At 33.6% G+C, this 16,314-nt stretch overlaps 1 protein-coding gene across 8 annotated transcripts in view; it reads left to right on the top strand.

Annotated features, from left to right (window-relative positions):
- LOC119607995 (leucine-rich repeats and immunoglobulin-like domains protein 3) overlaps window positions 1-16,314 on the top strand; it is a 77,999-nt gene that overhangs the window by 56,060 nt on the left and 5,625 nt on the right. For all 8 annotated transcript variants that reach the window (XM_037962191.1, XM_037962185.1, XM_037962192.1 and 5 more), the window contains 5 exons: window positions 11,087-12,719; window positions 15,524-15,595; window positions 15,659-15,868; window positions 15,930-16,073; window positions 16,137-16,314. The exon at window positions 16,137-16,314 is cut by the window's right edge and continues 688 nt beyond it. In XM_037962191.1, the coding sequence (XP_037818119.1) occupies window positions 11,521-12,719; window positions 15,524-15,595; window positions 15,659-15,868; window positions 15,930-16,073; window positions 16,137-16,314 (1,803 nt within the window). In that variant the 5' untranslated portion in view covers window positions 11,087-11,520. The remainder of the gene's footprint in view (window positions 1-11,086; window positions 12,720-15,523; window positions 15,596-15,658; window positions 15,869-15,929; window positions 16,074-16,136) is intronic.

Here is a 16,314-nt window from a genome sequence, read left to right as displayed (position 1 = left end):
TCACATATCCATATATTTGTACTTATTTCCTTTTTCTGTTGAGGCTCTATGTCTGGCATAGCAGAATGCACACATTACAAAAAAAGATCTAAAAACCAAATGCCAACATTTATAGAAAATTTCTAAGTTTAAATTGTATTTGTGGCCAATTTAAAGAAAATATATTTATTTTCATTTACACCACCCTCCCAGCTGCTTACTTTCATCATCGTATGCCTCCTCGATATGTCTGGATGAAACTGTGCTTTTTTATGGCAATAGTTCACATTACATTATTCATTCAATGTGTGAGTACAGTGATGAGAAAATATTGTGATAGAAGAAACGAGAGAGGATGAAGTTTGATGATGATATATTCACATTTGTAGTATATATTTTTGCTCTATAGTTTCGTCCGTAGCTACACGTATATGTCTTATCTAATCGCCAGACTTTTGCTTCAGAACAGAACAGAACTAGAACAGAACTAGAACAAAACTAGAACAGAACTAGAACAGAACTAGAACAGAACTAAAACAGAACTAGAACAGAACTAGAACAGAACTAAAACAGAACTAGAACAGAACTAGAACAGAACTAGAACAGAACTAGAACAGAACTAGAACAGAACTAGAAAAGAACTAGAACTAGAACAGAACTAGAACAGAACCTAGAACAGAACTAGAACAGAACTAGAACAGAACTAGAACAGAACTAGAACAGAACTAGAACAGAACTAGAACAGAACTAGAACAGAACTAGAACAGAACTAGAACAGAACTAGAACAGAACTAGAACAGAACTATAACAGAACTAGAAAGAACAGAACTAGAACAGAACTAGAACAGAACTAGAACAGAACTAGAACAGAACTAGAACAGAACTAGAACAGAACTAGAACAGAACTAGAACAGAACTAGAACAGAACTAGAACAGAACTAGAACTAGAAACAGAACTAGAACAGAACTAGAACAGAACTAGAACAGAACTAGAACAGAACAGAACTAGAACAGAACTAGAACAGAACTAGAACAGAACTAGAACAGAACGAGAACAGAACTAGAACAGAACTAGAACAGAACTAAACAGAACTAGAACAGAACTAGAACAGAACTAGAACAGAACTAGAACAGTACTAGAACAGAAATAGAACAGAAATAGAACAGAACTAGAACAGAACTAGAACAGAACTAGAACAGAACTAGAACTAGAACAGAGCTAGTACAGAACTAGAACAGAACTAGAACAGAACTAGAACAGAACTAGAACAGAACTAGAACAGAACAGAACTAGAACAGAACTAGAACAGAACTAGAACAGAACGGAAACAGAACGAGAACAGAACTAGAACAGAACTAGAACAGAACTAGAACAGAACTAGAACAGAACTAGAACAGAAATAGAACAGAACTAGAACAGAACTAGAACAGAACTAGAACAGAACTAGAACAGAACAGAACTAGAACAGAACTAGAACAGAACAGAACTAGAACAGAACTAGAACACAGAACTAGAACAGAACTAGAACAGAACTAGAACAGAACTAGAACAGAACTAGAACAGAACTAGAACAGAACTAGAACAGAACTAGAACAGAACTAGAACAGAACTAGAACAGAACTAGAACAGAACTAGAACAGAACTAGAACAGAACTAGAACAGAACTAGAACAGAACTAGAACAGAACTAGAACAGAACTAGAACAGAACTAGAACAGAACTAGAACAGAACTAGAACAGAACTAGAACAGAACTAGAACAGAACTAGAACAGAACTAGAACAGAACTAGAACAGAACTAGAACAGAACTAGAACAGAACTAGAACAGAACTAGAACAGAACTAGAACAGAACTAGAACAGAACTAGAACAGAACTAGAACAGAACAGAACTAGAACAGAACTAGAACAGAACTAGAACAGAACTAGAACAGAACTAGAGCAGAACTAGAACAGAACTAGAACAGAACTAGAACAGAACTAGAACAGAACTAGAACAGAACTAGAACAGAACTAGAACAGAACTAGAACAGAACTAGAACAGAACTAGAACAGAAATAGAACGGAACTAGAACAGAACTGGAACAGAACTAGAACAGAACTAGAACTAGAACAGAACTAGAACAGAACTAGAACAGAACTAGAACAGAACTAGAACAGAACTAGAACAGAACTAGAACAGAACTAGAACATAGAACAGAACTAGAACAGAACTAGAACAGAACTAGAGCAGAACTAGAACAGAACTAGAACAGAACTAGAACAGAACTAGAACAGAACTAGAACAGAACTAGAACGGAACTAGAACAGAACTGGAACAGAACTAGAACAGAACTAGAACTAGAACAGAACTAGAACAGAACTAGAACAGAACTAGAACAGAACTAGAACAGAACTAGAACAGAACTAGAACAGAACTAGAACAGAACTAGAACAGAACTAGAACAGAACTAGAACAGAACTAGAACAGAACTAGAACAGAACTAGAACAGAACTAGAACAGAACTAGAACAGAACTAGAACAGAACTAGAACAGAACAGAACTAGAACTGAACTAAAACAAACCTAGAACTGAACTATAACTGAACAACAACTAGAACTGAACAAGCACTGAACGAGAACTAAACTAGAACTTAAAAAAATTGCAGCATTATCAATTCGTGACATGTCGGATGGAAGAGTTTGAAAGCCATTTAGTATCGGCTTTCTGCAGAAAAGTCTTTGTATTGTAGGAAGTTTTGAAATGCGATCTTTCATCCTAGTAGACTTACTTATCTCTCTTGTCAACATAGTCTTCCCTGAACGAAATAATTCAGTGATATTTATATCACTTTGCATCACTCATAAACCTGAGATTTTTAATTCGCCAGACGGACATTGATCTCTGCTGAAATGTTGAAACAGTCGACATCGTTTTGCAAAAGTATGGAACAATGATTTCTTCAGCGTAAGAAAAACCAATACCTACTTTTTTGACACGATTTCTTATATGTATATCGGCAATGGCCCTGCTTCTGCGTACCGGCTTAAGCCAATTTTCCACTTCTCTTATTCTGGTTTACTTTGAATAGCTCTTGAATTTTCCTAAAATCATTATTGTTTTTATGAGTCTACGTTTTCCCAAATATAATGGATTGGATCTGAAAAACTGCTTACAGGCTAGTAATACACCATCTATCGGGATAAAATCCCGTTAATCTTTAGATCTCTAAAATTTGGCATGTGTTCCAGAGGCATTGAAAATCGAGCGGTTCAGAAGATATTAAAGAGTCATTCGAATACCTTAAGATAGTGGAAGTTTACATAAGGATACCATGACAAAGCAAAGCAAACAAATATAACGGTAAATCTTTTCATGCAACCACTTATGTCACCCACTGTTACGTTTAAAAATTCTGTTATATGTGCTGTTGCATCCAACCAACTTTGATATTTCGTTCTCACACACAATTGCCGTTAAAGTAACTTGTTGCTGATGTCTTGCCAGCCGATGCCTTGTGTGTGTGCTTTTTTGTGGCAGTTTTAATTACTCTCCTTTTGTGTGTGTGTGTGTTGTTGTTGTTGCCGTTTATTGTTTGTTGTATTTGGCTGGCAAAAGCAAAAAGTCCATTGATCTTAATTAGGTCTTATTTCTATTTTGTTGATATTTTATATATTTTCAAATATTTCTGTATGTGTTGTTATTTTTGTAGAATTTTTGTTGTTCTGTTGCTGTTGTTGTTGTTGCCGTTGTTTTTAATTTCAACCAAATTAAAATTGTATTTTGTACGTTTGTTTATTTAATTGAATTTAATTTGCCTCTGAGCTCATTATAGAATTTATGCATACACTGTTTCATTTATACAACAACAACAACAACAATTCTTAAATTCACATACGAATTTTAATTCATTTCATTTCAATTCATTCACATTCACTTTTCCTTTAGCACCACTACATACACATAGTATGTACATGCTAAAACGATCTGTTATAGTAATGATGATGGTAATGATGTTCATTATTATTTTTTTATAGTCGTAATGTGATTGGGTGGAGATGAGATCAGATTTTGAAAGAATTTGTTTTTGTATTATTTTTTTTTTTGCTTTTCTATTGAATTTCTTTGACATTCATTCATTTCTATTATTACAAATTGATTTATTTAGTGTGGCATTTTGATTGAGAAAATTTAGATTGTGTAAAAATTGTCAACATTCCTTTTAGATTTTTTAGATTAGGAATTGCTATGAACTACAGATATCTATGTATATGTGTTTCGTTTTCTTTTTAACTTTGTATTTTAGACAATTCAGAATGTTAAAAAATGTTTTTATTCTTCTTTGCAGTTGAAATTTGTATATCCAAAATTCTCTCAAATAGTTCCTAGAATTGGTTTTGAGAAATTTTGATTTTATTGCCTACGGTTTTGTATTTGTAACGCCCAAATGTATATAACACTCTTCCTAAAATATGAATCTGTTTCCAAATAGCAAAAGATTGGATCCGAATGTTTAATATTCACAGCACGATCCATCACTGATTTTAGCATGATCCGTCTTTTAGGCCAAGATCCTGACAGTCTTGAAATCGAAAGATAAAAGGTATTGAATAGATTATGACACATGTCTCTGAGTGGTTAGGGTAATCTTGACAGTCAAAATGACGCTAAAGAGTCGTACGGAATCTCTGTGATATTGTAGGTTTATAACATGAATCCTGTAGAGTTGTCGTTAATATATACCGAGTTCTAGAATGTTTAACTTTACGGACAAACTTAAATTGCATGATTCGGGTATTGACCTAATCAGGAAGAAGATAAAATCTCCAAATATATAATGTAACATGATATTGTCAATCAAGTATGATGGACTGCAAAGGTTTAAATGCCATATTACGGAAAATGCCCATAACAGCTGCCAGAATACTAATGGTTTTGATCAGTGGCAACCTAATGATCTTTTCACAGGTCAGAGGTAGATGAAATGGAAACATTTTTCATTGTCCTAGATTATAATGAATCGGATCGTACGTAGAGATAAGAAGTCAATGCAATTCAAGGATAACGGCGAGATCAATACAGTTAAAAGCATATATCTATGGTCGAATGGAAACAGTCTAAAGATCTTTATAGGTATGATAACCGGCTACTGTTCTATAAAAGCTTTAGAGATCGGGGAAATCAAAAGTTTATGTTATTCAAAGATGACGTTGAGATCAAGATGATTGATAGCATATATATATCATTATTCTAGACTACAATGAACGGTATAGAACAGAAATAATTTAACGATCTGTGTGATAACGGGTTGCTATTGGAAGAAAAAACTATAAAACGCATTCATTGCAACTTTAGACTATAATGAACGGCATTGAACGGAGAGATCTGAAGTCAATGTAATTCAAAAATGTCTGACAAATCAACGCAGTTGAAAGCATTTATCTACGGTCGATCTGAGGCAGTCTAAAGATCTTTATAGGTATGATAACTGGTTAACGTTCTATAAAAGCTATGAATAGCATGTTTTTGAACATTGTAGAACGGGTATCTCAGTAGCCAAAGAATCTGTCATTATATTAGACTGCAATAGATGCGATCGAATGGAGACAGTCTAAAGATCATTGTGGGTTTGATAACTGGTTATTGCTCTATAAAAGCTATGAATACAAGTGAAGCTTTTGCACTTCGGATTATTGATTGATATGTGAAGATGTAGATTGATATTTTTTTAGAGACGTAAATTTCAAGAATCACATTTTAGATATACAGACGATTTCAGACAAATTAAACGAATTCTTGAACTAGACTACTTTCTTATATATATCAGGGATAGCTAGAGGATCTGTAAAGGTTGATCACTTGATAAATAGTTGGGATAAGCAGTTTGTCGAGGAAATTGAGGCAGATGTTTATAGGCTGCCGCATCATAAACATCAACGATCAATTAAATTGATCACAACATCACCCCGTTGTTCTAGACTACAGTGTTCTAGTCTCAGGTTCTTTGAGGGATTTGCAATATATTGGTCACCATTTGATAAACACTAGGGGGATACGAATTACTTATTTATGAATATGGGTGAGATCGACATCTAGATCATTATACTACGATTCATCGTCCAGTTTCTAATTCTATATTCTTTATATCGAGAGCAATAATATTGAACACGGTATCTGGCAGTAAGAATAAGCTCTATATCGATGATATCGAGACAGTTGTATTAGAAACCTGAAGGAATATCAGGAGAATCAAATGATAATAGAATGTTGAACGATGAATATGGATGAGATCAACATCTAGATCATTATACTACGATTCATCGTCCGGTCTCTAATTCTATACTCTATATATCGAGAGCAATAATATTGAACTCGGTATCTGTCAGTAAAGATAAGCTCTTTATCAATGAGATCGGGAAAGATCTATCATAAACTTGAGAGACTATCAGGTGAATCAAATGATAATAGAATGTTAATAGAAACCTTTTGGAGCGAATAATAATAGATCGACCTAATCAGTTTTCGATTAAAGATTTACTATTACCTTTCACAATCTGTCATATTTCCCCAAAGAACTTTTTATCATTTGTACTGATATCTTAAACGCACGATATATGAATATCTAGATCATGATTCGATTCGATTTTGGGGACACAAGGAACTAAGACCAGAAATCTATTGAGTTCACCATGACAATGCCATGGGGCCCTGTAAGTTCCTGCTGAGAAATCTCTTAATACAAAATCCTAATAGGGATCGATCTTAAACTATATGCTTGGCAATGTTCCATCGTAGCATTGCCTAAAATGATCTGATAGCATCTTAGATTAATATATCCTACGATATTTTAAAGGTATTGAGAAGTTGATCATGTATCTATATTAGAGCGTTAAAGTCGGTCTTAAGAAGCAATAAATTCTTGGATTTTTTCCTTTGTCAGTGTTACAAAATGAAGTAACTATCTTAGACTACAGAGTTCTCAAGGCCGAACACAATCAATCTCTAACTAGAAAGCAGACTTTGTAGGATATTCATGGATGATAAAAAGTTCTTGTCTGATAAATAGGAGTCGATCTGCCATTATTTAATATAATGGTCGTTTTATAAAGATTTACAATTTTTTTTAAATACTAAAATATTCCTTTAATATTCTGAAATATAAGAAAAATTATAATTTGGATGCAAGAATTTTTGTTGATCATTATTATAATTAATGCTCCATAAAAAATTTGTGGCTTCTAGTCTTTTCTTTTTTTGGGTATAGCTTAAGTATTTCTCTGAACAATTAGCACTGATCTTCAAATGATCTTTTCTTTAGAAATGTGCGTTGTTAAAAATAATACACTTCCTCAGAGACACCTAAGTCTCTTCCAAAGTAAATGCATTAATATTTTGTCAAAAAAAAGTAAATATTTACTTTTATTTACAATTTTGTTGTATTTTTTATGTTTTATTTATAATTTTTTATGACTTTTTTTTGTTATATTTTTTACTAAACTTTACTTGTTGTGTAGTCGTCATAAATACGTTACGTTTTGCAGTTGTGTTTATTTATTTGTTCTTATTTTTGCTTTTTTATTATTATTATTTTTTTTTAGTATTTGAGGCATTATCTTTATACCAAAAACATCCGGTCAATTTTTTTTTTTTTTTAAATTTTTATTTCTATTTTTTTAATGAAATGTATAAAACGCATTTTCACATGTGTTTTGCAAATGACATAAAAAAAACGTTCAACAAAACACAAAGTCAACAATTTTATTTTCTAAATGAATAAAACATACATTTTTTTCAGACTGTCACAATCAGTTGAGGACAAGGAGCGGGCGGGGAGTTGTGGTTAAGCTTTGCATCTTTCATTAAGTCAAAAAAAAATGTTGTTACATTTTATTGAATATTTTTAAAGATGTCGACATCAAATATGTAGTTAGAGTATAGGTGCCAAAATTATAACCATTTTGTTTATTTATAAACAATTTAAAGTGCTGTCTGTGCTTTTAAAATACAAAAATAAAATGGAATTAAATAGTTCTTAGGAATTCTAACTTTAAAGGGTTTCTGGCAAGTTAGTATCGAAAATAATTGACTTTTGAAAAATAAAGTTTTAGAGAAAATTTCGTCATAAATTGTCATTTGTTTTGTTGGATTAGTTAATACACTACTGACTAGTCTGTTGACTTGTGTATTTACTAATCTAATAAATAGTGTATTGAGTAGTCTGTTGACTAGTCCAGTAACTAATCTATTGAGTAGTCTATGAAAGAGTCCTTTGACTAGTCTCTCGACTAGGACCTAGTCTGTTGATTAGTCTAGTAATTAGTCTATATGGAAGAGTCTATTGAGTAGTCTGTTGACTAGTTTATTGACTAGTCTATTAACTAGTATATTAACTTGTCTATTAACTTGTCTATTAACTAGTCTATTGACTAGTCTCTGGAAGAGACCAATGACTAGTCTCTCGACTAGTCTATTGACTAGTCTATCGACTAGTCTATTGACTAGTCTATTGACTAGTCCATCGGCTAGTCTGTTGACTAGTCTATTTACTAGTATATTAACTTGTCTATTAACTAGTCTACTTGTCTCTGGAAGAGACCAATGAGTAGTCTCTCGACTAATCTATTGACTAGTCTGTTGACTAGTCTATCGGCTAGTCTATTGACTAGTATATTGTCTAGTCTATCAACTAGTCTGTTGACTATTCTCTCGACTAGTCTAGGACCTAGTTTATTCAGTAGTCCGTTGACTAGACTAGTGACTAGTCTTTCGACTAGTGTATTGACTAGTCTATCAACTAGTCTATTAACTAGTCTATCAACTAGTCTATTGTCTAGTCTATCAACTAGTCTATTGACAAGTCTTTCAACTAGTCTCTTGACTAGTCTATGGAAGAGTCCAATTACTAGTCTGTTGAATATTCTCTCGACTAGTCTAGTCTATTGAGTAGTCTGTTGACTATTCTAGTAACTAGTATATAGAGTAGTCTATTGACTACTGTATGGAAGAGTCCAATGACTTGTGTGTTGACTAGTCTAGGTCCTAGTCTATTGTATAGCCTGTTGACTATTCTAGTAACTAGTATTTTGACTCGTGTATAGAGTAGTCTATTGACTAGTCTATCGACTAGCCTATCTGACAGTCTTTTGACTAGTCTATTGAAGAGTCTAGTGACTAGTCAATTGACATGTACATATATCTGTTTGTTGACTAATCTATTTTCTAGACTATGAAAGCGGAGCTCTTTTTCTTTATGAATATGTTCTTTCTTAATGTTTAGCTCCTCGAGAGATGTGTTTCTCTTTGCCACAGAAGTTTATTAACTTGTCTATTAACTAGTCTATTAACTTGTCTATTAACTAGTCTATTGACTAGTCTCTGGAAGAGACCAATGACTAGTCTCTCGACTAGTCTATTGACTAGTCTATCGACTAGTCTATTGACTAGTCTATTGACTAGTCCATCGGCTAGTCTGTTGACTAGTCTATTTACTAGTATATTAACTTGTCTATTAACTAGTCTACTTGTCTCTGGAAGAGACCAATGAGTAGTCTCTCGACTAATCTATTGACTAGTCTGTTGACTAGTCTATCGGCTAGTCTATTGACTAGTATATTGTCTAGTCTATCAACTAGTCTGTTGACTATTCTCTCGACTAGTCTAGGACCTAGTTTATTCAGTAGTCCGTTGACTAGACTAGTGACTAGTCTTTCGACTAGTGTATTGACTAGTCTATCAACTAGTCTATTAACTAGTCTATCAACTAGTCTATTGTCTAGTCTATCAACTAGTCTATTGACAAGTCTTTCAACTAGTCTCTTGACTAGTCTATGGAAGAGTCCAATTACTAGTCTGTTGAATATTCTCTCGACTAGTCTAGTCTATTGAGTAGTCTGTTGACTATTCTAGTAACTAGTATATAGAGTAGTCTATTGACTACTGTATGGAAGAGTCCAATGACTTGTGTGTTGACTAGTCTAGGTCCTAGTCTATTGTATAGCCTGTTGACTATTCTAGTAACTAGTATTTTGACTCGTGTATAGAGTAGTCTATTGACTAGTCTATCGACTAGCCTATCTGACAGTCTTTTGACTAGTCTATTGAAGAGTCTAGTGACTAGTCAATTGACATGTACATATATCTGTTTGTTGACTAATCTATTTTCTAGACTATGAAAGCGGAGCTCTTTTTCTTTATGAATATGTTCTTTCTTAATGTTTAGCTCCTCGAGAGATGTGTTTCTCTTTGCCACAGAAGTTTAGAGAGAAGTCGATGTATTCTTCGGAGTGTCCTAGTATTGATTTTCAGGAGCATATTCTTAAACATCCTCCTCTGTGTCTCAGATATACGTTTATCGGTGGTCGATAGCTTAGCTATGCTGTCACTAAATATTCCACCATTTATTCACTTCATTATTGTTTTCATCACCTGAGGAAATCGGAAACCTCATTCGCATTAAAAGGCAGAAGGCCAAAATTGTCTCGAATGTTTTGAATGTTTGGAAAAGAAATGCCATATTTTGACAGTTATTGTAATTTTCTCAGTTTGGTTCATTAAATGATTCATTAAAACTTTTACTAAATTACAGCTGTGTAACTTTGACAGTTGCCAAAATTTATGACATTTATTGTTATTGTCTCAATTTTCGTTTCTATTCTAGACATTCAGAATCAATTACATTTTTTTAATTGTATATATTATTTCATTGACTGCATGGCGTAATATTGAAAATTATAATATTTTAACATTTCTTATTGTCAATTTCTCAATCTAGTTTACTCTCTATTAATATACATTTCAGAAAAATGTATAAAATAATATTTAAGAGTAATTTTTTTGGAAAAACTCATATCTAGAGATATAAACCAATTGTCTAGTATTAGTTTTGATTTCTTTAATTGAAATAGTTGTCTTGAGCAATATGCTTTAGTTTTTATACTCTAAATGACAGCTGTTTAACTTTGACAGTTGCCAAATGTCAACACCTCAAGTTTATGTTTATGTCTCAATTCTCAATACTTTTCAAGACTTTCAAAATCAATTAAAATTCTTTATATATTCATTATTTCAATGACACTTTTAATTCAATTCATTTATTTTTAATTCTTTCCTTTTTTTGCTATATTTTCCAGATACAAACTCACAGCAGAGATACATTAATCGAAATGTATTCAAATGAAATTAATGAATTTCAATACCAACAAAACCCAAACACATCTGTCAACAATTAAAATTTATGGAAGAAAAAAATCAAAAAAAAAAGCGAAAAAGTAATCAACACCCAGTGACGACAATATTTTTCAATGTTACGACAACGACCAGCAGCAACATTATCACAAGGCGTTGTTTTTTTGTGTCATACAACCACGCCTCTTCAATTATGGAACGATAAAAATCAAATAATCATGATATCAGAAAATGATTAAATAAATTACTTGGTTTTTTTTTCTACACTATTACTTTTTAATAGTTATAAAAATAACTGAAAAAAAAATTGATAATTAATCGTTAAAGTTAAAATAATTAAAAAAATATAAATTAAACAAAAAAAAAGATTCAACACAAAATGAAACAAAATATTAAATTGTCAACCCAAGGTTTAAGTCATCATCATCATCAGCAACACTGTAATGATGATGAAGATGATGTTGCACTACAAGTGCAACCCTCGCATTATAAACAGCGACAGCAGCAACTCTTGCAATCCTATAAACACTGCAAACGGCGGCGAAAATCTTTAGCAATGCAGCAGCAAAACAACATTGTATTACCAGTGACAACGACAAGAACCTGCGATTTAAATATGTTTACTAACACAACCACACAAATAAAACCCTTTCAATCGAAGTGCTGGAGTATATTAAATACCAAAAGTCAAGATTCCCTTAAAAATTTAAGACAAATCAGAAAATTACTAAAGAAATTTCTATTATTGGCCACAATACTCTTGATAACAACAACATGTTTAAGAGCAACAACAATCTGTCAACCTATAGAGGCGGCAACAATAGCTACAGCAGCCTTTCCAGCAACATCAGCCACCTCAATACAAGGTTTTCAAATACCACCCTTAAATGCTCTACTAAAAGCTGCGGCAGCACAAGATTCACAAATAACCTCAAACAATAGTCCGTCCTCAACGTTACTGCCAGCATCATCAGCAACATCTATTTCCACCTCTTCATCGCCTTTGGCTTCAGCCAGCTCTACACAACAACAGCAACAACAAAGACAATTACAGCAACAACAATTGTTTGCTCTACTCAAACTGAATAGTATGCCACAAGCTGCCACACAGGAAACCAAAAAATCCTCCTCTTCCTCTTTAGCATTACGTACGAAAAATCTTAAGGATAAACAACGTTATAATCACCATCATCAACATCAACATCGACGACGACCGCCTCATCGTCATCTTAAAGAAGATAATGCTGATTACGCCGATGATGATGACGACGATGATGAGGAGGAGGATGACGATTTTAATTTTCCCATACCACGCAATACTTTATTAGAAACTACCGGCTTTGTGGCCGATGATGGTCAACAATATGAGAAAGCTGAAAAAGCTTTAGCTGCTGCTGGTATTATACCAGCTACAGGATCTAATACGCAGCAACAACAGTCATCTTCTGCAGCCTCTTCGTCCATAGCAAATAACAACTTAAATTGTCCCAAAGAGTGTAAATGTTTGAATGATTATTTCGATTGTGGTAAAAAACATTTAGATCGTGTCCCACCACTGCCCGGTTATGTACAAATAATGTAAGTTTTAATCTTTCTTAAGTTTTTTATTAAGTGTTTAAACACTTCTCTCTGGGATTTAGTAAGATAACGTATTAAAAAATAGTTCTAAAGTAGGTCTGCTTGACATTAGTTGAACTTTTCATCACTACTTCATTGTACCATTGAAACATTTAACATATTTGATCAACTTTCTGAAAGTTACGATTATAGATTACCCTGTATCCAGACCTTATCTCCTTTTATAGGATTAAGATCGAAATACAAAAAAGAGAATGAAATCTGTTCTATGTCGATGTAATCATACAGATAGATGCGTTCCTCATCCTTATTGAAATCAAGAAAATATTTCATTCTAATTCAACAGAATGCTTTGTCGCCATTTTATTTAAAGAGTTGAATTATAGTCAATGTTATGTAATTGGACAGCTTGACTATATCCGACAATATTTAATACATAGTCCACTCATAGCTCATTTATAAGAATTCCTATTATTATAATAAAAAGTTGGTTCACTGTCACCTTTAGGTTAGCGTGGACTGATTATATACCAGATTGTGATTCTAAGCACAGAAAGAGTACCTCCAAAGAAAGAATCAAGAATTAAGATCAAAGGAAAAAACAGAAAGAATAGAAAAATAGATAGTACTGAAACTGCACTGAGACCTAAAGGATTCCATCTACATCAACGCTTAACCTGCAGAAGTCTGGTACAGTATTGTCCTACTTACTGACAGAATAGAACAATGCCCCGTTGTCATCCCTATGTATCTAAGTCTTGGCCATAAGGCCTTAGATTCTGTACAATCCATTCTACTATTGCAGGACTTTTTGATTATTTTGCGGAATCTATCAGAGATCAACCTATAATAGTGACAAATAGGTGATTTTAATCTCCTGGCCCTTTCATCGGGGTGTAATAGTGATGTTTACCGCAAGCAGAACATACATTAATAATAGTACGGTCTATGCGGGCTCTTGCTATTATTATGGGCGAGCTCCGTTTGATACTTAAACATCTCTATGAATGTCGATCCAATCTGCAAATTACGATCCAATAGATCATGTTCCTTTATCGAAGACTAATGCGTCTAGCATGGTTTCAAAATTTACAGCGGCCAGTAACAATCGAATTGAGCACGTGTGTTCACGCGACCATCATTCACGAGCAATAGAGGATCAGTTTTCAATAATCTGCCTCTTTATTACAAAAAGTGTAACACCGCAGAACTGATATTTTTCCGGTCCGCTAAGCTTGGTGCCAACTCTTGTCAGCAATATTATTGCCATACGAACTACCGTGTCCCCTGACCCTGAAATTAGGGTGATGTTCAAATGTCTCGCCATCTTGTTGAGAAACGTCCGACATTCATGGACAATTCTAGTTTGTAAGGTGATTGTGTGTAAAATAGAATAAATTGTTGAGAGAAAACTTTCCTTTGATACAGCTGTTGCTAAGTTGAAAATCTTTGGGGGAGTTGTAATTCAGGTTACGTTGGAGACCATATAATACTCGAACTTTTATACCCTGGTCGAGACCATTAAAACTCTTCAACTTTACTGGTGGAGTACCATAAAAACTCCAATTTTACTTAAGTGTTTAAAGGTTTCCAGCTTTCTGTATGAAGATATAGGTCGACTTGGATTGCCATTAGGCAATGTAAAGTAGGTTTGGCTGAGCAGTGGAATATGTGTTGGCGAAAACTTCGTTTTCTCGTGTAGATGAGGTTCTGTGTCTTTTGCAAACACCCCGTTAGTCCTTAGCGCAGCATTTTGACATCTTTGAATGTTACTCCACAGGGTATAACTATTCGAAGTTTACAGAACAACGTCTTCACGAGGAAACAGTTCTTTCTGGGATACCATCGGAGGAATCATTCTAAAAAATATGACGTAGTTGAAGTCTCCCCCGTGGCATGTCAGAAAAGATATTTGAATGAACGACAACTTCATACAGCTATATATACGCACATGATCCGTTTGATAACGTATCGTACATGGCAGCACTCAACAATACGTCGAGTTCGTCCAGCACTCAACAATACATCGAGCATAACCAACCACTGACTGGCTAATTATATGTAGCCGGCAGTACCATGCTCTTTGAGGACCTTTCTTTTTCAGAATTTATGCGTGATTGCAGTGGCATGAGTCAATAGTTTGTCAAATGCAATGCAATGATTTAGATTAACTTCATTCTCTCGTGGAGTTTAGAGAGGTAGAAACGGTAATAAAACTCCATCTTAGGTAACAGCGTTTATCTCAAACCTCTACGAACGACTGGCGGTCACTTCTGCTTCTGTTTCTTCTGACATCTAGTTCTCTGTCTTTTTTTTTAATAGTTTCTTTTTTAGCGTATATCAATCTCTATTCTGAGGATTATATGATCTCCAATATGTCAGGTGTTAGGAGGCTAAATTGCCGCGATACTATAAACATTTTGAATTCTATTCCCAAATCCCATACTAGTTCACTTTAAACAATAAGTTAAAATCTCTTTAAATCCTAAAGATTTTTTTCAACCACCAATTAATTGATCGATATTAACATCCCTAAAAGGACATGTGTAATGCAATCAATAATCGTACATGTATTACTTACTTACTGACTGACAACATAATAGATTTGTCAAACATTTAGCAACCAAAAGAATAATACATTTTACATTTTAAAGACAACCACCCTCTAGGAATTAATAGACATTTAAGAAAGATTCTTTCCAAAAGAGGGTGAAATTTATAAAACCCCCCCCTCAAAGAAGATTATCTTAATGATAATGAAAATTAATCCTGACATTTACTATTTACCCTTAATTTCTTTGCAGAGATTTCATTGGCAATAAATTAAATGATACAACAGTTTTGCAAATAAAAAATTTACCGGAACTAAATAAATTGTAAGTATTTTTTAATGGAAAATCTTCCCGAATTTAACGTTTATAACAACAAAATCTTTATAGGGTTTTAAAACGCAACCAATTGGAAACGGTACCGAAATTTGTGGGCCTCAGTTCGTTGAAACAGCTTAGTTTGGCCCACAATCGTATACAGAAAATATCTGCTGAAGCTTTGGCGGCCTTGCCAAAACTTAAGGCTTTAGATTTATCCAAAAACTATTTGCATACAGTTGAAGCCAGTTATTTTCCCACAGCAAATCGTTTGGCGCATTTGTAAGTTTAGATCTGATTCATTTTGGGGATAACTAACTGAATACCTCCTTTCTTTTTTAAGAATTTTGAATGGCAATGAAATAGCTAGTATCAGCGAAACTGCCTTTACTAACCTGGCCGATTTATTGGATTTGGAATTAAATAACAATCGTTTGACTTTATTGCCTGCAGGGGTTTTTGAAAATCTGGGCAAACTAAGAAAACTGTAAGTTTTTTCATTAACAAAGCTTTTAGAGGTTGTTTAAATCTATATTAATCCCCATTTTAGATCTTTAAACTATAATCATTTGGAGATCAATTGGTCCACCTTTCGTGGCTTGGTGTCTTTGCAAAAGTTGTTTTTAAAATCCAATAATATTAGAGCTTTACAAGATGGTGTTTTCCATGTTATGACTGCCATAGAAACTATAGAATTGGATCATAACTATATCAGCTCTCTCAGTCGC

The sequence above is a fragment of the Lucilia sericata genome, unplaced genomic scaffold (genome assembly GCF_015586225.1).
Source record: "Lucilia sericata isolate MDLA Ls3-8-SP2 unplaced genomic scaffold, ASM1558622v1 Contig000772F_arrow, whole genome shotgun sequence".
In the NCBI taxonomy this organism is placed as follows: domain Eukaryota; kingdom Metazoa; phylum Arthropoda; class Insecta; order Diptera; family Calliphoridae; genus Lucilia; species Lucilia sericata.
This window is presented reverse-complemented; position numbering and strand designations above follow the sequence as displayed.